Source organism: Rhinopithecus roxellana, chromosome 19, assembly GCF_007565055.1.
Source record: "Rhinopithecus roxellana isolate Shanxi Qingling chromosome 19, ASM756505v1, whole genome shotgun sequence".
In the NCBI taxonomy this organism is placed as follows: Eukaryota; Metazoa; Chordata; class Mammalia; order Primates; family Cercopithecidae; genus Rhinopithecus; species Rhinopithecus roxellana.
Genome location: NC_044567.1, coordinates 53,910,179 through 53,930,802, shown reverse-complemented (window position 1 = coordinate 53,930,802; position 20,624 = coordinate 53,910,179). Strand labels below are relative to the sequence as shown.

The 20,624-nt window shown below is 38.5% G+C and overlaps 1 protein-coding gene across 8 annotated transcripts in view; it reads right to left on the bottom strand.

The window, feature by feature from the left end:
- SPATA22 (spermatogenesis associated 22) overlaps positions 1 to 20,624 on the bottom strand; it is a 69,519-nt gene that overhangs the window by 9,899 nt on the left and 38,996 nt on the right. Inside the window, exons 1-5 of one of the 8 annotated variants that reach the window (XM_010382214.1) lie at positions 16,522 to 16,625; positions 14,151 to 14,266; positions 12,299 to 12,427; positions 9,099 to 9,159; positions 8,874 to 8,969 (exon numbers count right to left, since the gene is read on the bottom strand). In XM_010382214.1, coding sequence (XP_010380516.1) covers positions 8,874 to 8,969; positions 9,099 to 9,159; positions 12,299 to 12,427; positions 14,151 to 14,193 — 329 coding nt within the window. In that variant the 5' untranslated portion in view covers positions 14,194 to 14,266; positions 16,522 to 16,625. Of the gene's footprint in view, positions 1 to 8,873; positions 8,970 to 9,098; positions 9,160 to 12,298; positions 12,428 to 14,150; positions 14,267 to 16,191; positions 16,626 to 20,624 lie in introns of those variants that run through there. The other 7 variants (XM_010382213.1, XM_010382211.1, XM_010382217.1 and 4 more) reach the window with 7 other exon arrangements.

Below are 20,624 nucleotides of genomic sequence, written 5' to 3'. Positions count from 1 at the left end.
GCCAGCAACATTAAGTGTGTTATATCAGTTGACCAGAACATTATGCTAGATGCTAATGAGGCCAAAATCAAAAGCATAATTTCTGAGCAGCCTAGTTAGGAGTTCCACAGGAAACAAAACTAGCCCAAATCACAAATCACAAATTCTTTTTTTATTTTTCTTTTTTCTTGGAAACAGGGTCTCGCTCTGTCACCCAGGCTGGAGTGTAATGGCGAGAACACAGCTCACTCTAGCATCAACCTCCCAAGCTCAAGCGATCCTCCCACCTCAGCCTCCTGAGTAGCTGGAACTACAGGTGAGTGCCACTATGCCCAGCTAATTTTTGTTATTTTTTGTACAGACAGGGTTTCACCATGTTGTTCAAGCTGGCCACAAACTCGTGAGCTCAAGTGATCCACCTCCTCGGCCTCCCAAAGTGCTGGGACTAGAGGCGTAAGCCACCATTCTCAGCCCACAAATTCTTAATTCTCAGGAATTTTCCTGGAAATACCACAAGTATCACAAGAGGGTAACCAATAAAACCCATCCCTTTTTTAGGTAAATAATCCAAAAAGAGGTCTGGGTGCACTACTGACCAGGAACAAATCCAAGTTTTATGAGGCCTGAAGCTTGTATAATTTGGGAAACACTGTTAATTGGGTACAAAGTTAGTATAAAATAATGAGAAAAGCAAGCACAATTACAACAATTTAAATTACAAACACCACAAACATCACAATACCCAGAAAAAAAAATGAGAATTATTAACTGCCTGATACTCCTTTATAGAAATTTTTTCCTACACTGAACACTTCTTCACACAACAATAATTTTGTAATTTTTTTTGGACTCAGGCCAGTCTCAAACCCATGGGCACAAGTGATTCTCCTGCCTCAACCTCCAGAGTAGTTGGCACTACAGGTATGTATCATCATACACAACAATTTTGTAATTTTATTTTCAATAAAGAGAACAGAAACACAATTTTGTCTTTCCTCTCTCTCATGGTTATAGAAATTACTTTTATTATTCATAGTCTAGAAAAATTTATTTCAGCTTTACAACTCTCTATTGGTAACAGCACATTTGTAGTAATGCCAAAGATCACTGATCACAGATCATCATAACAGATATAATAATAATGAAAAAGTCTGAAATATTGCAAGAAATACCAATATGTGACATAGAAACATGAAGTGAGCACATGCTGTTGGAAAAATGGCACCAATCGACTTGCTCAATGCAGGGTTACCACAAACCTTCAACTTGTAAAGAATGCAGCATCTGTGAAAAGCAATAAAGCAAAGTGCAATATATGAGGTATGCCTGTATGAAGAGTGGCTGAGTGGATTAAAGATCCAACTATATGCTGTCTACAATGAACTCAGTTTACATTCAAAGACACATAAAAGCTGAGAATAAAGGGATGGAAAAACATACTCCATGCAAACGGCAACCAAAAGAAAACAGGGCTGGCTAAGTTGATGTCAGACAAAATACACTTTAAAAGTTAAAAGTTGTCTCTAAAAACAAAGAAGGTCACTATATAATGTTAAATGAGTAAATTCAATAGCAAGATATAAAAATTGTGAATATATATACATCCAATATCAGAGCACCTAAATATATAAATACTGACAAATCTAAAAGGAAAAATTGACAGCAACATAATAAAAAGAAAGCTCAATATTCCACTTTTTATAATAGATAAATCATCCAGACAGAAAAATCAACAAACACTGAACTTGAACAACACTATGGATCAAATGGACCCAAAAGACATATATAGAATTTGCCAACCAACAACAGAAGACCACACATTCTTCTCAAGCACAGATGGAATGCTCTCAAGGATAACTCACATGTTAGGTCACAAAATCAGACTTAACACATTTAAGAAGATCAAAATCATACCGAGTATCTTTTCTGACCATAATGGTATAAAACTAGAAATCAATAACAGCTAGAAAATGGAAAAACTGGCCGGGCATGGTGGCTTACGCCTGTAATCCCAGCACTTTGGGAGGCCAAGGCAGGCAGATCACAAGGCCAAGAGAATGAGACCGTCCTGGCTAACACAGTGAAATCCTGTCTCTACTAAAAATACAAAAATTAGCTGGGTGTGGAGGCACGCACCTGTAGTCCTAGCTACTTAGGAGACTGAGGCAGGAGAATCACTTGAACCCAGGAGGCAGAGATTGCAAGTGAGCCGAGATCACATCACTGAACTCCAGCCTGGGCAACAGAGTGAGACTCCATTTCAATTTAAAAAGAAAAGAAAAGAAAATGGAAAAATTCACAAGTACAACAACACACTCTTGAACAACCATTGATCAAAGAGGAAATTAAAAAAGGAAATTTTAAAATTATCTTGAGACAGAAACAAAGCATAACATACCAAAACTTATGGGAAAGCAAAAGCAGTACTAAGGGCAGCTTATAGCAATAAATGTGTAAGTGGAAATAAAAAGATCTCAAATAAGCATCCTAACTTCACACTTAAAGGAATTGGAAAAAGAACAACAAACTAAGCCCAAAATAAGCACATAAAGGAAATAATAAGACCACAGTAGAAATAAAGAAAGTAGAGAATAAAAAAAAAAAAAAGCAAAACTGGGACCAGGAGAGGTGGCTTACGCCTGTAATCCCAGCACTTTGGGAGGCTGAGGCGGGCAGATCACAAGGCCAAGAGATCGAGACCATCCTGGCCAACATGGTGAAACCCCATCTCTACTAAAAATATAAAAATTAGCTGGGCATGGTGGCACAGGCCTGTAGTCCTAGCTACTCAGGAGGCTGAGACGGGAGAATTGCCTGAACCCGGGAGGCGGAGGTTGCAGTGAGCCGAGATCTTGCCACTGCACTCCAGCCTGGCAACAGAGTGAGACTCCATCTCAAAAAGAAAAAAAGAAAGAAAGAAAAAGAAAAAAAAAGAAAAACTAAGAGCTTATTTTTTTGAAAAGATAAAGTCGATAGCCCCTTACATAGACTAAAAAAAGAAAAAATTCAAATAAATGAAAGAGGAGACACAAAATGGATTTCTCAGAAATAGATAGTAAGGGACTATTATGAACATTATATGACAACAAATTGGATAACACAGAAGAAATGGATAAATACCTAGAAATAAGCAACTTACCAAGATTGAATCAAGAAGAGGTAGAAAGCCTAAACAGACCAATAATAAGGAAATTAAAGAAGTAATCAAAAACCTCTCAACAAAGAAAAGCCCAGGACCAGATGACTTCACAGTGAATTCTATCAAACATTCAAAGAGAAATTAATACCAATCTTCTTAAATTCTTTCATAAAACAAGAGGGAATACTTCCAAATTCATTTTGTGAGACTAGCATCACTCATATCAAAATCAAACAAAGACACTGCTAGAAAACTACAGGCCAGTATCACTAAAGAACACAGATGCAAAAATCCTCAATAAAATACTAGCAAGGCAAATTCAGCAGCACATCAAAAAATCACCTATCAAGAACTCTGCTCACTACATGGGTGAGGTGATAGGATCCATACTTCAAACCTTAGCATCACACAATATTCCCATGTAACAAATCTGCACATGTACCCCCTATATTTAAAGTGAAAGTTGAAATCTTTTTTTTAAAAAAAATTATACACCATGATCAACTGGGACTTATTTCTGGGATGCAAGGTTGCTTTAACATACACAAATCAATCAATGTTATACACCACAGTAGCAGAATTAAAGATAAAAACAGATGCAGAAAAAGCATCTGACAAAGTTCAACATCCATTTAGTTTACTCTAAAAAACATAAGTATAGAAGGAATATACTCCAACACAATAAAGGTCATCTGCAAAATTCCCACAGCTAACATCACAATGGGGGAAAACCAAAAGGTTTTTTTCAAAGATCCAGTACAAGGCAAGGATGCCCACTCTTACCACTTCTATTCAAACATAGTTACAGGCTGGGCATTCTAAATGTGAAAACCAAAAACTCAAAATGCTCCAAAATTTGAAACTTTTTAAGCAGCAACATGATGCCCAATGGAAACGATCATTAAAGCATTTCAGATTTTGAATTTTCAGATTTAGGATACTCAACTGGTAGGTATTCTGCAAATACTCCGAACCCCAAAAAAATCTGAAACATTTCTGATCCCAAATATTTCAGATAAGGAGTACTCAACTAGTCTTGGAAGTCCTCGCCAATCAATTAGTCAAGAAAAGGAAACAAAAGGAGCGCAAATTGGAAAGGACAAAGTAAATGTCTCTGTTTGCAGACGACATGATCCTGTATGTAGACAACCCTAAAAACTCCATTAAAAAACTGTTAGAACTAAAAAATGAATTCAGTAAAGTTGCAGGATACAAAACCAACATACAAAAATCAGGAGCATTTCTTTACACCAATAATAGATATCCCAAAAGGAAACCAAGAGAATGATCCCACTTACAATAACACCAAAAAGAATAAAATACTTAGGAATAAATAACCAAGGTGGAAAAAGGTCTATACACTAAAAAGTATAAAACACTGATTAAAAAAAAAAAAAAAACACTGAAGACAAAATAAATGAAAAATCCTGTGTCATGGATTTGAAGAATTGATACTGTTAAATGTCCAAACTACCCAAAGTGATCTACAGACTCAATACAATCCCTATCAAAATTTCAATGATATTTTTCACAGAAATAGAAAAAACAATCCTAAAATTCATATGGACCCACAAAAGACTCAGAATAGCCAAAACAATCTTGAGAAAGAACAAAGCTGCATCCATCACACTTCGTGATTTCAAGTTATACCAAAAAGCTATAGTAATCAAAACAGTATGGTACTGGTATTAAAACAGGCACACAGACCAACAGAACAGAGTAGAGAGCCCAGAAATAAACCCATACATTTACATTTAATTGATTTTCAACAAAAGTGAGAAGAACACACAATGGGAAAAAAGTCTCTGCCATAAATAGTATTGGAAAAACTGGATATCCAGATGCAGAAGAATGGAACTGGACTCTTACCTTACACCATATACAAAAATCAACTCAACATGGATTAAAGACTTAAACCAAGTAGGACCTGAAACCATAAAACTCTTAGGAAAAAAACGTAGGGAACAAATTCCTTGACATTGGTCTTGCAAATGACTTCTTTCAACATGACACCAAAAGCACAGTCAACAAAAGCAAAAATAAATATTTGAGAACTACATCAAACTAAAAAGCTTCTGCACAGTAAAGGAAATAACAGAGTGAAAAAGCAATCTATAGCATGGGAGGAAATGTTGGTAAACTATATAACTGATAAGTAGTTAAGATCCAAAATATTTAAGGAGAGAACTCATAACAAAAAACAACACAATTTAAAGATGGGCAAAGAACCTAAATAGACATTTTTCTAAAGAAGACACACAGATGGCCAATGGGTATATAAAAAGGTGCACAACATCACTAATCATCAGGAAAATGCAAATCAAAACTACAAGGATATATTATCAACTCACATTTGTTAGGACAGCTGTCATCAAAAATTCAAAAGATAACAAATGTTGGCAAGGGTGCAGAAAGGTGATGTCAGTCAAAGGGTACAAAGTTTCAGTTACGTAGAATGAGTAAATTCTAGAGATCTAATGTAGAGCACGAGGACTATAGTTAATAATACTGTGTTATACAGATGAAAATTGCTTAGAAGGTAGATCTTAAGTGTTCTCACTACAAGAAAAAAATGGTAATTATGCGAAGAGATGGATATGTTAATTAGCCTGACTGAAATCAGGTCACTATGTATATGCATATTAAAATATCAGGTTGTATCCCTTAAATATATATAATTTTAATTTTAAAAAAACACAAAACACTTTTTTTGAAACACGGTCTCACTTTGTCACCCAGGCTGGAGGGCAGCGGCAGGATCTCAGCTCACTGCAACCTCTGCCTCCCAGGTTCCAGTGATTCTCCTGCCTCAGCCTCCCAAGTAGCTGGGATTACAGGCATGTGCCACCACACCTGGCTAATTTTTGCATCTTTTTGGTAGAGACAGGGTTTCACCACGTTGGCCAGGCTGGTCTCAAACTCCTGACCTCAAGTGATCCATCCACCTCTGACTCCCAAATTGCTGGGATTACAGGTGTGAGCCACCGCATCCGGCTCTAATTAAAATTTTTTTAAGATAACAATAGAAATACAATATTCAACTGCAGTCAGAACTGTAACAAGGATGAGATTGTCAAGAGAGTGTTCCAGATGCAAACAGAGTCCAAAAGAAAATATTCCTCATATCTTTGGCCATCCTGAGCAAGCTGAAGGAGATCTAAAAGTTTTAAAATTTAGTTATATGGATACTGGGGGCCTGCCACCTCCTTTTATGAATTACTGACTTAAGTTATATACTATTTTAGATTATTAAACTTTTACAATAGATCTGTGTAACAAGAATGGTTGAAAGACATGATGTGTAATAAAACAATTCTAGGTGTATCAGAGCAATAAGCATTCTAAGTATTCCACACACAAGCACGTTAGATAAATTCATATATTTGTAAAATCCTTAATTAAGGGTTTTCGTGGTAGTGATAGACAAGTCAGCACAAAGTTACATAAATACATCAGAACTGTATGTTTTATGCACAATATATACTGAGTACTGAAGGAACCTCAGATATCATCTAGTTCAACTTTTTTCCCATGGATAAAGACATAAGACTCAAAAAAGGTGAAATGGTTTGTTTTTTTCTGTTCAAAAATATATTAATGGTTAACTCTGGATCAGTGCAACTATGAATAATTTTCTTTTTCCTTTTTTTCTAGAATTATTCTATTATTTTCATAATGAGAATAGTAAGTTATTTTAGAAAAAAAAATCCTTATCTTCCCTTAAAATTTATGCATTTACCTGAACCTGTTTGCCAGGTTGTGTTCAGTTCTCAGTTTGTGAAGCCTTCATCTCACCAAGCACAATAGCGTATGCCTGTAATCCCAGCACTTTGGAAGGCTGAGGTGAGGGAATCACTTGAGCCCAGGAGTTCAAGACCAGCCTAGGCAACATAGCAAGACCTAGTCTCTACTAAAAATTTAAAAATTAGCCAGGCATGGTGGTGCAAACCAATAGTCAGTCCCAGCTACTCAGGAGGCTGAGGTGGGAGGATTGTTTAAGCCCAGGAGTTCAAAGTTGCAATGAGCTATGATCATGCCACTGCACTCCAGCCTAGGCAACATGGCAAGATCCAGTCTCAAAAAAAAAAAAGATTTAAAATGTTAAAAGTCCTCGTATCACCTCAACTCCTCAACTGAGATGTCTTAACTACTAAGTAAGTACAAGCTCAATGTCTCCTCGGAGTCTAAAGCCAATTGCAGGAGCTTTGGCAAAGAAACTCATCCTTACTAATCTTACTAATTGTCCATATCCTAATTCTGGTGAATGAAATATATACTGATAATGTATCTAATAACACAGTATCGATAAGAATAGGAGTGTACTTTGCTCTTGAAAACTCCATGTCCCAAGAAAGTCTAGACTAGGCTGCCAGAAACAACATAGGATGGCCACTTAAACCTGAATTTCAAATAAGTAACAAATTTTTGGTATAAGTGTGTCCCAAATATTGGCTGTGACACATACTAAAAAAATTCCTGATTACCTGAAATTCAAATTTAACTGGGCATCCTTTATTTTTATTTGCTAAATCTGGCAACTCTACCTCGACTCTAAACCTGAGCTTAGTCCTTTAACTGGTTCAAAAAATCTTCAGCAGATTACCAACTGCCTTTATGAATTTTTAAATGTTCTCTACTCCTGGATTTCCTGTTGTATTCCAACAGTCTGACAGATCATGTATTAATTCAAATCGTAATATCCAATACTGGCTGTCTGTTCAGATTACAATCTGTTACCTAATTCTCTGTCTAATGCTTGTCAGAATGGATTTTCTTCTAGCACCTGCAGTTGGAACCATGTCTCCAAGAACCATCCCAAACAACTGAACAGGCCTAGTTTTAAGGCCTTGTTATGAAGAAACTAATGGACTGGTCCTGGGGAAACTAGCATGAATAATAAAATCAAAACTAATTTTTAAATCAAGACATTATTTCAATGTATTTATTAACAACTATAAAAAAGCTTCCCCTTTTTAAAAAAAAATGTTATCTTTATATAATAAAAATGAGAATAGTATTAACTTCATATGGTTGTTGTAAGGATTACTGAAATAACATATCAAAGCCCTTAACAGTGACTGATTTAGTGTTGTTTTCCCAGCACTTTATTTCCAAAATTATTTCCTTCAATATTGCCATTTATCTAAGGCTACTAAAATCCAACCAAGAAAAATTCATGTTCTTTTTCTATCAATTTTTTCATACTATTTAAACATTAAACTTTGGTACTTATGGCAAGAACCCTCACCATCTTTTTGACTATCTTCTTCATTTCTTGAGCCCCTATTATTGCAGATGCATATGCATCTCAGCCTCCATTTTTCCTTCTCCTTCCATTCTGTTTACTTTGAAGCTAACTGTCTTACAGGATATGACTGAGCACTCTAATTGGTTCTCAATTCCTAAATATAACCAATACTAAGATATGATTCCTGTCTATCTATTGTCAATTAAATCATTAATAACCCATAAGCAAAATCATAAATTCATAGCAATGAATATTATCAGAAATTTCATTATCACGTTAAGAATCTTTTGAAGCATAATCACTGTGAAATTTGCATATTTTTTAAGTTTTACATGCATGTTCTCTTAAGTTCTTTCATAAAACATAATACTGCCATAGTTATTATTTATAGAAATTTCCTAAATGTAATTCTGTCTGAGAAACAAAGAAGAAGTGAAGGAGGAGGGAAGGATGAAGAAGACAGGAAAATGAGAAGGAACAGAAGAAAGAAATTTCAAGTGGACTCACCTCCAATCACCATGACTTCTTTCAGTATTTGATTGAATAGAGTTAAAGATAGAATCTTGACTTCTCAGAGGACGAGAAACTGAATGTGGTATTTGCCTTTCAAGGGAATATGTCTTGTTAAATATTAATAGTTTGCTTTCAAATTGAGAAATTAAGATATACATAGAAGAATAACATCAGTCAGTAACAGACAACACATCCAATGGTTTATATTTCTTCACATACCCAGTGTCCATTGTTTTCATTACAGGAGCCAACTCTGCATTCATAGCTTCCCAGGCCCAATCTCAAAAGATATAAGTAACATAGATAAAAGTAAGATACATAGTATTTTTCAAAATGATAACTTCATACTTATTTAATTTTGGGGGTTTAAAAACTTGAAGAAGAAAAAACTTGAATATATGGACTTCTTCGACAATACTTTGTTAGAAAACCTGTCACAGCCTGCTTTCTTAATTTTTATAGATGTCTTTCTTATTCATTGTATTTTAAGCAAAGATAATTTAATCTGTACCTTTTCTACAATCACTTCTAGTATAGTATCTTTAACTTTGTAACATAAATTTCATCTAATTCAATGTTTATTGAACTTTTTAAATCCCACTCACAGAAAGAAATACATCGTAACTCAGAACATGTATATGCATGACATATGTGTGAGATACAAACAGAGAGACAGAGAAAGGAGGAAAAAGAATATAAAACTTCACCATCAAATCTTATCCTTAATATCTGTGATACACTCTGACACAGGCATGTGTCACTTAATGACAGGGATACATTCTAAGAAATGTGTTGTGAGGTGATTTTGTTTTGTAAACATCATAGAGTGTACTCACACAAAGCTGGAGAGTACAGCTTGCTACACACCTAGGCTACATGTTACAGCCTATTGCTCCTAGGCTACAAACTTGTGCAACATGTTACTGTACTCAATACCATAGGCAATTGTAACATAATAGTATTTGTGTATCTAAACGTATCTAAACATAGAAAAGGTACAGTAAAAATATAAAAGATAAAAACCAATACACCTAAGAGGGCACTTACCATAAATGGAGACTGCAGGACTGAAAGTTGCTCTGGGTGAGTTAGTGATTAAGTGGTGAGTGAATATGAAGGCCTAGGACATTACCGTACACTACTGTAGACTAAACAAACCATACATTTAGGCTACTATATATATATTATGTTGTAGCCTACTGTAGCCAATTTTATAAATTATATTTACAAAAAAATAAACCGTGCTATGACATTATGACAGCTACTACCTTATGTCACTAGGAAATAGAAATGTTTCAGCTCCATTATATTTGTAGTGGCATCACCATCACACAGGTGGTGTGACTGACCAAAACATTGTTATGCAGGGCATGGCTGTTATTTTCTATTCTACTCTACTTTATTCTCTTCTATTTCTTTTTTCAAAGATCGAGTATATCCCCAGACCGACTAATGAATCAAGACAAAAATTTTTAAAAAAAACACCGATAAGGTCCTATCTCTTACACAATACAGGAAAATTACTATTTCTGACCAATAGTAACCCTGGTCAGAGCTTGAAGTACTTCAGGAAGACACACATTTCCTTACGAAGTAGCTCAGTTTTTCAAGGTCAATATTCATGCTACTTATAAAAATATTTTAAATTATGGAATATTTTTTAAATGGCGGAATATGACCAGATAAATGCCCAGTTGTGCATATCCATGTGAATTTATCATTTTTATACACAAAAATTGGAAACATATGAACTTCACACCTAAAATTCTTCAAATATATCTTTTATATATTTTGTTTTCTTTAAACAAAATAATTACAGATTTAGAAGTATGTTAAAGTCTATGGGAGCACACTGGATGAAATTAACAATACAAGTATTGCCATGTAAGAGATATTTTTAAATTCTAGCTGTATAAGATCCTATTAATGATTTTTTAAATGTGCCCCCAAAATGTAAATGTATATAACCAGCATGTACCACGTATATTTCAGAATGTCTGCCTGCCCATTCCTCTTCTAGAGGAAAGTAAAAAGTCAACAAACAACCATTAAGACTTCCCAGCACCCACTAAACCTCAGCTAACTGGTTCAGAGGTAAGAGGCCTAACCTAAACCTAAGCCAGGATTTCAGTGGCCTTACTTAAAAGATGAACTCAATTGGCCGGGCGCGGTGGCTCAAGCCTGTAATCCCAGCACTTTGGGAGGCCGAGACGGGCGGATCACGAGGTCAGGAGATCCAGACCATCCTGGCTAACACGGTGAAACCCCGTCTCTACCAAAAAAAAATATAAAAAGCTAGCCGGGCGAGGTGGCGGGCGCCTGTGGTCCCAGCTGCTCGGGAGGCTGAGGCAGGAGAATGGCGTGAACCCGGGAGGCGGAGCTTGCAGTGAGCTGAGATCCGGCCACTGCACTCCAGCCTGGGCCACAGAGCGAGACTCCGTCTCAAAAAAATAAAAAAATAAAAAAGATGAACTGAATCACAAGCTGTCTCCAGGATTTGAATCAAGAGACACAAAGAGCAGTCAACCGATGATGACCTCTGAGAACTAGAACTAAAAGGTTATGCAAACTCCCAGCAAGGGCTACTTAGTTCACGTGCCAGTTGAAGCTATAAAGCAACTGGATGAAGGTGTGTTTTAGTCCGTTTGGACTACTATAACAAAATACTTTAGAATGGGTTATTTATAAATATGATAAATGTATTTCTCATTTTGGAGGCTGGGAAGTTAAGGCTTCTTACTGTGTCCTCACACGACAGGATGGAAAAGCTCCCTCACACCTTTTATAATGTCACTAATCTCATTCACAAGGGCTCTGCCTTCATGACTTAATTACCTCCGAAAGGCCCCACATCTTAATACTATCACATCAGCAGTTAAGTTTCAACATATAAATTTGGGGGGCGGGGGGTCACATTTGGACCATAAACAGCTAACAAATGAATGAAGGCAAAAAATGCCATAAAAAGAGAAAAAGACTACAGCCAGGCACCAGATATTTCCAGGCATCTGCACTTCCTAAAATCTTTGTTTCCATTTTTCCTGTGTTCCCATGCACACTTATCCTCACTCCTGACGCAATTCAAGTGTTTCCATTCTTTACCACCAAATGTATAGGCTATAATACAATATCCACATGTATTTTGAGAAAGGAAAAATATTTTTCCCAATATATGTTACTACTTTATTAGAACAAAGGCTCCAAATCTAAGATACTCCATTTAAATGCTAAGCCACCCTTGTAGGTAAGGAAACTCAAACTCCTGACCTGGAATGTTCAGAAAGTGCCATGTAATTTCTGTATGTGGATAACGGAAAGAAGAAAAAATAAACTTTCTATTTTCATTATAAGAGAAATTACAATTTTCTATAATCCTAGTTTGTATTTCCTGAAAAATTTTACCTTATTAATTTTCTTACCTGTAGGTAGCGGAGGAAAATCGTAATTGTCAGAAGGAGTACTGATACCTGGATCGTCTTTAAGTGGATTAGAAGTTAATGGCTGTCTGTTCCTCTTTTTCTGATTGAACAATGGAACAGGCAAACAGCCTAAATTGAATTACCAATAAGTTAGTACATAATAGACAAATAAGCAGATCTAGTAGTAAAATAATTACTAGTATATAATAATACACACTTTAAATATATCTGCTTCTATATGCTAATATAGATTTCTATAACCTTGGATCGATTTTTCCATTCTTTTTAAGATCCTCAATAGCCTAATTTGTTTCTTCAAAAACTTTTTCTTATTCTACCCTAACAGTTTTAACTCCTCTCGTATGGAAGTAATTCCCATCTCCTCCCTCATCCCTCAGTCTTTCCAAATCCATTTTTTTTTTTTCCTTATCCCCCTCCTGTGCTTGCCTGTTACTGTATCAACTGCGAGGGACCTTTGGAGTACAACAGAGGTGAGGAAGAACCAAACTCTGAACCATTCTTTGGACAAGAGTAGCACACCCTTTTGGGCCTTGGTTCTCAAAGTTTCACTGGACTAAGATTTATCTGGAATTCTGCTTAATGTGTAGGTTCCTAGACTTCACTCTCATAGACTTTATTTCAATAGATTTAGCCTGGAATTCAAAACTCTGCAATTTTAACAAGCACCCCAGGTGTCTGTAATTATGTATTTTGTGGATCATTTTGAGAATGCCTTAGAGAGTAATAATATCCAGTCCAAATGAGAATAAATACTACTACCAATTCCTCCAGATGGTGGATCTAGGATCTCAATTCAGGCCAAAAGTCACAAAATATAAACTTTAAAACTTAGGGAACTCGAAGGGAAAAGAAGTTCAAATAGCTTGTGCATTGCTATAGAGCAAGTCAGTGGAAGAATCTAGATAGGACCCAAGATTCCTAAATATCAGTTCAGATCTCTTGTCACTGCACCATTCTCTAACTGGTCATCATTAATGTTCTACAGGCAAACACAGACTCTGTGAAAACTCTCTGATTAAAGGCTGGGAGAATTATGTGGGCTCTGGAATCAGACCGCCTGGGTCTGAATTATGACTTCGAAGTAGGTTTGAATTACAATTTCAGAGTATGATCTTGAGCAATTTCCCTAAACTCTTTGTGCCAATATGACATACACTGATAGCATAATGATTAAGAGCAGGGACTAAAGGCCAGATTCCTAGGTTCAAATTCTGATTCTGCTACTTCATGGATTACTTTTTTAATCTCTTTTAGCCTTGGTTTTCTCATCTGAAGAACAGAAATGATTATAATAACCTATCTCAGAGTACTGGTGTAAAGATTAAATAAATTAATATATATAATTAATGTCTTGAATACAGTTCATCCACCATAAATAATAGTTACTATTATCTTCATTATTCATCATCATTCCCCTGGTTCTCATCATCCTTGCCCTCTGTCTTTATACTAATAAATTGGGAAAGCAAAAATGATAGGAGAAGCTATAAGAAAGACAGAAGTGCTTCTGGAAATATTTTTTAACAAGTAAGTCACAAACACAAACAAAAACAGATCTATTTCTTTGTTTTCAGTTGTAAAGCACAGAGTAACTCAAGCACATCGAATTTGTAGAAAGAACATCAAAATAAATCTAAGAAAGTTTGATCTTACTCCACCTCTACCACTAAATGTTTTGTCTTAAGTTGTTTTACTTCCTTGGACCTAAAAAGAGGCTAGATTAACTGTTCAATCTATTTTAAATTTATTTCCAATGTTATATCTATAAACTATACAAGCTTTACATGCTATACAGAAAATATAGAAAATTTAAAAATAAGTTGTTCAATACCTGCTGTACTTCGAACTGAATTTTCATTTAGGCTTCGCTTCATTTCCTTCAATATCAATATCTATAATTTTCTCTTCAGTATTCCAAATTTATAATATGACATTGTCCCACCAGACCTACAAAGAAAGAAACTTATAACTCATATTGTCTCAACTACAAAACCAAATCTTCAGCCCAGTGATTACTGAAATTATGGTTTTAAACTACTTTCAAACCTGATCATGTAAACACTTTAGGGAGTCCTTTGCTTTCTAAGAGTTTACAACATAATCCACTTTTCCAACTCTGTTCCAATTAAGTTATGACTAGGGCAACTGTAACCTTGCTTCCTAAACATAAGTGCAGTTTTTCACACAGTATATGTAATTTATTTCAGAATCCAGCACCCACAAAGAGAATTCTGAATCAGATCTATTAAGAAGAAAATGGACCACAACGTTGGCAAACATACATGCTTCCAACGCCAGGGAGGAAACACAGTATTTAGCCACTGGGAACTTCCTCCATGCCCTACTTCAAGGCATTGTGCAGGTCATCTGCCTTTGCATCAGTTTGAAACTCCTGGATTACATAATACCAAAGACTAAGTCTTCCTGAGGTCAGGAGTTGAAGACCAGCTTGGCCAACATGCAGAAAGCCCATCTCTACTAAAAATACAAAATTAGCCGGGAGTGGTGGCAGGTGCCTGTAATCCCAGCTACTCGGGAGGCTGAGGCAGGAGAATCGCTTGAGCCCTAGAGGCCGAAGTTGCAGTGAGCCAAGATTGTGCCACTGCACTCCAGCCTGGGCAACAAGAGCCAGACTCCATTTCAAAAAAAAAAGAAAAAAAGAAAGAAAGACTAAACCCTCCCTTCATATCCAGAATAAGTGTAATGACAAGTTTCCACTCCATTTCCACAACTTCAACAAGTGAAACAAGTTTTTCCTTAGTTTTCTTCTTTTACAACAGAATTTCTCCTGTAATTTTGCATGTTTAGCCCCCTAACACATTTCAACCCCAATCTAATTCAACAAACACTTGCCCACTGCATGAAGAGGTAAGATACAAACCCAAACCAGGTAACTTCTGTTCTAAATTCACGACCCAGTGAGACAGAGAGATGGACACATACACAACTAAGCAATAATGCAAGTCAGGCCAAGGTGCTAATTTTTTTTTTTTTTTTTTTTGAGACGGAGTCTTCCTCTGTCGCCCAGGCTGGAGTGCAGTGGCTGGATCTCAGCTCACTGCAAGCTCTGCCTCCCGGGTTCACGCCATTCTCCTGCCTCAGCCTCCCGAGTAGCTGGGTCTACAGGCGCCCGCCACCTCGCCCGGCTAGTTTTTTTTGTATTTTTTAGTAGAGACGGGGTTTCACTGTGTTAGCCAGGATGGTCTCGATCTCCTGACCTCGTGATCCGCCCGTCTCGGCCTCCCAAAGTGCTGGGATTACAGGCTTGAGCCACCGCACCCGGCCAAGGTGCTAATTTTCAAATATCGTTGGTAAAAATAAAACTTGGGAAACAGGCCGGGCACGGTGGCTCACGCCTGTAATCCCAGCACTTTGGGAGACTGAGGTGGGCGGATCACGAGGTCAGGAGATCGAGACCATTCTGGCTAACACAGTGAAACCCCGTCTTTACTAAAACATACAAAAAAATGAGCCAGGCGCAGTGGCGGGCGCCTGTAGTCCCAGCTACTCGGGAGGCTGAGGCAAGGGAATGGCGTGAACCCGGGAGGCGGAGCTTGCAGGGAGCCGCGATCACGCCACTGCACTCCAGCCTGGGGCACAGAGTGAGACTCCGTCTAGGAAAAAAATGAAGGTAGGGAGGGAACGGAAGGAGAAGGAAAGGAAAATATTCTTGGTGCCAGCCTAGGAGCCACAACAGAGATTCTGCCACTTTCTCTTCCAGTGCCAACTCACATCCTATATTTAGAGGGGCTTATGAGGGCTATTATGTTTCTTAGGATCAAGCAAACTGAATGCAGAATAACAAAAAAGTTTTTAAGTGTCACATTCTCCGCGCGGGACCATTTATCCTGAAGGCGGGGACCTTCATCTACCCGCAACCCCAGCTTCCGAATGAACCTAAGTGGCGTCAGTAATGGGGCTGGTGGTATTCGTGTGCAAAAAGTGTGCTCCATCTGCACACACGCACACCACCACCACCCACACCACCCACAACAGCCACAACAGCCACGGCCTCAAATGGCGGCCTGTTTTGGCTCCTGACGGGGGCGCGAGAGAAGAGGCTCTAGTCAAGTTCAGACGCTCTTCCAAAGGCCTCTCCTGACCCGCCCACGGAGTGGGGGCGGTTTGGTATCAACACAGTCTTTCTCCTCTAGGCCCTCCTGCCAACACGACGCACAACTTTCGCCCTCAGTTTCCCTCGCCTCCGTCAACCGTCGTCCAGGAAGCCCCGTCAGCAACGGCCGGTTCTTCCCGCCTGCGAAGAAACCGCGGGCATCAGGCTGTGCGCAGGCGCCGCGGACCGCGCAGGCGCAGTGGCCGCCTCCTGGGTGCGATGGCGTCGTCGCGGCCTCCGTGGCTGCGTTTGGCCGGGCGTGATGACGTTAACGGGCTTCCTTGGCGTTCTCACGCTGTGGGCGCAGGGATGGCTCCAACTCCTTACAGTTTGGCCCAGAGAGGAAAGGAGACTGTCCCGTGACTGGAGAGACAGGGGCCGATCTCCTGCCCAACCGGCCTCAGCCCCAGCATCGTCCAAAAAGTGTGCCCCGCTTCCCCGCACCCCCTGGCCCTTTCTGAGGGTCCAGACATCCGTTTGTTAGATGCTGGTGGCCACCCAGAATGTGCCCAGAGATTGCCTCGAAGGCCACCCGAGGGGTCTGTCTCCGTTTCTGGTTCGGATCAGGGTCAGGGACTCTGAGTCCCCAGGAGGCTGGGGACAGAGCTGAAGCCCGGGTTCAGATGGCGGCCATGGAAGGCAGAGAGCAGTCAGCGAGGCAGGGCCGGGGCTGCGGGAGCTTGCGGGAGGGAAGCGCCCGTGAGCCGCAGAGACGCTCTGCAGGGGGAGCCGCGTGGTGTGCCACCTTGGGCATTGAGCTCCAGGCTTCCTGGCAAAGAAGACTGTGGATTCCTGGCCCTGTGACCTTGGGCAAGTTCCTTACTGAACACCCTCAGGACCTACCAGTAAAAATACAATAACAACAATCACCCTAAAAATACTAAAAGAGGAAATAGACAATCCTGGCACACAGTAAATGCCCAGTAAATGTTAGCCCTTATTTAATACGAATAACAGTAGCTGTCATTTATCCGGAATTTACTATGGGCCAGGTAGTAGATTGTAGTTCTGAGTTCAAAGACCATGTTTTGCTGTTACCGTATCTTCTAACCATTTGAAGACTGGGATAGGGAAGGGCTCGGAGATGAAAGGAAGATTTGTTAGGAAAGGCCTAGGCCTGTAAGACCATGGATATTTTAGTAGTTGCTTTGAAAACTAAAGTGAAGAAGAGTGTTACAAAATAGGCCGGGCACGGTGGCTCACGCCTATAATCCCAGCACTTTGGGAGGCCGAGGCGGGCGATCATGAGGTCAGGAGATCGAGACCATCCTGGCCAACACGGTGAAACCCCATCTCTACTAACAAAAAATACAAAAAAAAAAAAAAAAAAAAAAAAAAAAAAAAATTAGCCTGGCGTGGTGGTGGGCGCCCGTAGTCCCAGCTACTCAGGAAGCTGAGGCAGGAGAATGGCGTGAACCCGGCAGGCGGAGCTTACAGTGAGCCGAGATTTCGCCACTGCACTCCAGCCTGGGCAACAGAGCGAGACTCTGTCTCAAAAAATTAAAAATAAAAAAAAAAAAGGAGAGTGTTAGAAAATAATAATAGAAGTAGACCGAGACCAGATAATAGCAGACCTTGAATGCCAGATTAAGGAATAGCTTTCAAGGAATAGCTTTCAAGGAATAGGGTCATGTTTTGGGAAGAAGACTTGAAACAATGAAAATAAAACTTGTTATTTATTACGGTTCCAGAGAGGAGTTACCCAAAACATGAATAGAAGCTTCAGGGAAAAAGATCTTGACTTGATATCTGCATACATATGTGCATACATTTACAACATTCCCCTACCCACCCCCAAAATAGATTTTTCATTAAAAAAAAAAAACCTTAAGCCAGTTACTTCTGTAAGAACTGCAGAAGTGAGCAATATACAATCTTTGCCAGCAGTTTATAAACTTAATCTATTTTATACTTGTCTTGTTCTGGTTATCATTTGTTTCCACCTGGAAAGTTTGTCAGGATGGGCCACAGGGAAGGAGAAGTAGTAAAAGTAGTTTGATTACATAACTATTGAACATCATATTATGTATGAGACATCTTAAGTATAATATTTAACAAAAAACCCTTCTTATCCCCCAATCATACTATTAGGAAACAACCCACCTTAAATTTGTCTCCTACAAAATTTCTGGCAGTGATCTACTGGACAGCCATGACTGTGAAGTAAAACTTTGCTCTCCTTTTGTTTTGTTTTGTTTTTGAGATGGAGTTTCGCTCTTGTTCCCCAGGTTGGAGTGCAATGGCACAATCTTGGCTCACTGCAACCTCCGCCTTCCAGGTTCAAGGGATTCTCCTGCCTCAGCCTCCTGAGTAGCCAGGATTACATGCACCTGCCACCACGCCCAGGTAATTTTGTATTTTTAGTAGGAACGGGATTTCACCATGTTGGCCAGGATGGTCTCGAACTCCTGACCTCAGGTGATCCGCCCACCTCGGCCTCCCAAAGTGCTGGGATTACAAGCGTGAGACCACGTCCGGCCTCCTTTTGTTTTAAACTATATTATTTTATTAATACATCAGGCAACTCTATCCCACAAAAATTTGTAATGCTGGAAGTTATGCTTACTCTTTTAAGTACTTCAGCATATATATTCAACTTTATAATGACAACTTGAAAGGGTTTCACTTCGTATACTATCAGTTCGCTGAGAACTAATAAAAAAGTGTGGCTTTTGTGGGTCATCCCGAAAATCAAGTACACTTTGGGAAACAGGGAGTTAAAAATCTTTCGGAAGTTAACTTGGTATAAGAGTATGAAAAGCCTCTGTTGCTCTAGTTCTGAGGAAATGCGCTCCTTTTTCCTAATAAAGCTTTCCACTGCAGACAAACTCTGTACACAATAAACAAGGTAAGTATGGGAAATAATTGCTGCAATTCATTAACTCTCAAAAAAGTTATTCATTTTGACATGTAAGAGAAACTTTATTTATGAATGTGAAATGTGCTTCGAAGTGCTGATCTGTTAAAATTCCATAAAACAAGCTTCAAAATGCAAGTCATTTGTGCCAGCTACGAGTAAACTGAAGCAGCATTTCCAGAGAGACTAGGGCAAAGGACAGAACAAACTGCAAATCAGCAGAAAAGAAACCAAGCATAGTAGAGTGTTAATAATTCACCATAGTTACTGCTCTTAATACCAAAGCAACTAAACAACTGTTTACTTTCACGTGTATTTTCATCATCTCTACACCGTTTGAAGTGTTCAGTGTACATGGATGTGGACAGACAGTCAAAGGCTACAGGAGCTTTTTTTGTTTTCTATTAGAACAGTCATTTTAATGTGTAGATTTGATTTGGTTATTTTGCTTTCTCTATCTCTGCATTTTAAGCTCTTAAAGGAAGAATATTCAATTGGGTTTATTAAATATTAGGAAGCATTCGTATTTTATTTTTCCAGCATGTATTTTGTTTGTATGCATGTTTGTTTTCTGAACACACTGTAATGGCTGTTTATGTGAATTCTGGAAGAGCAAAACTAGAACTGTGAAGAAGACCAAAAATAACAGAGAGGCATCCTATTGTCCTGTAAAAAAACACTAGACTTGGCATGAGACCCATGGGTCTCAGGCCTAGTTTCTCCTACATCCCTGAAGGTTCTCTTCACTGTGTTACTTAACCTCTCTTTCATTTACCCCTGCAGTGGGGATGTCAACACCTAACCCACCCTATCGTATAAAATTAATGTATGAATAAACGGAGTGGAAGAACATTATAAATTAAACTACTGTGCAATTGTAACCAATTACTCTTATTGTACCCTCTGTCACACAACCTGGCATTACTAGTACATGGTATTTCCAGTACTTGAACATATTTGACTTTCTGGGTGATTGAGCATGAAATCAAATCAGATTTGGCTCACAGTCATTTCTCCAAAGGGATGTAATCATCTTAGTATTCTGGATAATTTCCCCTAATAAGACCCCCTTTCGAGTAACACAGTCCAGTGGAGAGTCCCTGCTGACAGTGAATTAGGCCGTGTCTATATGAGTTCACACCCGCATCATGTCCCAAGACATTTGCAGGCATCACAAAGACTTGAAAATTACTAACAGCTGTCTTTCCTTTGGTATTTAGGCAAAAAAATGAGGAAGAATCATAAGTTAACACAGAATTACCAAAAATTTCATGAGAAAGAAATGAAGGGATGTTTCAGGGTAGTTTTTCAAGTCCCATGTGATCACTGATTTG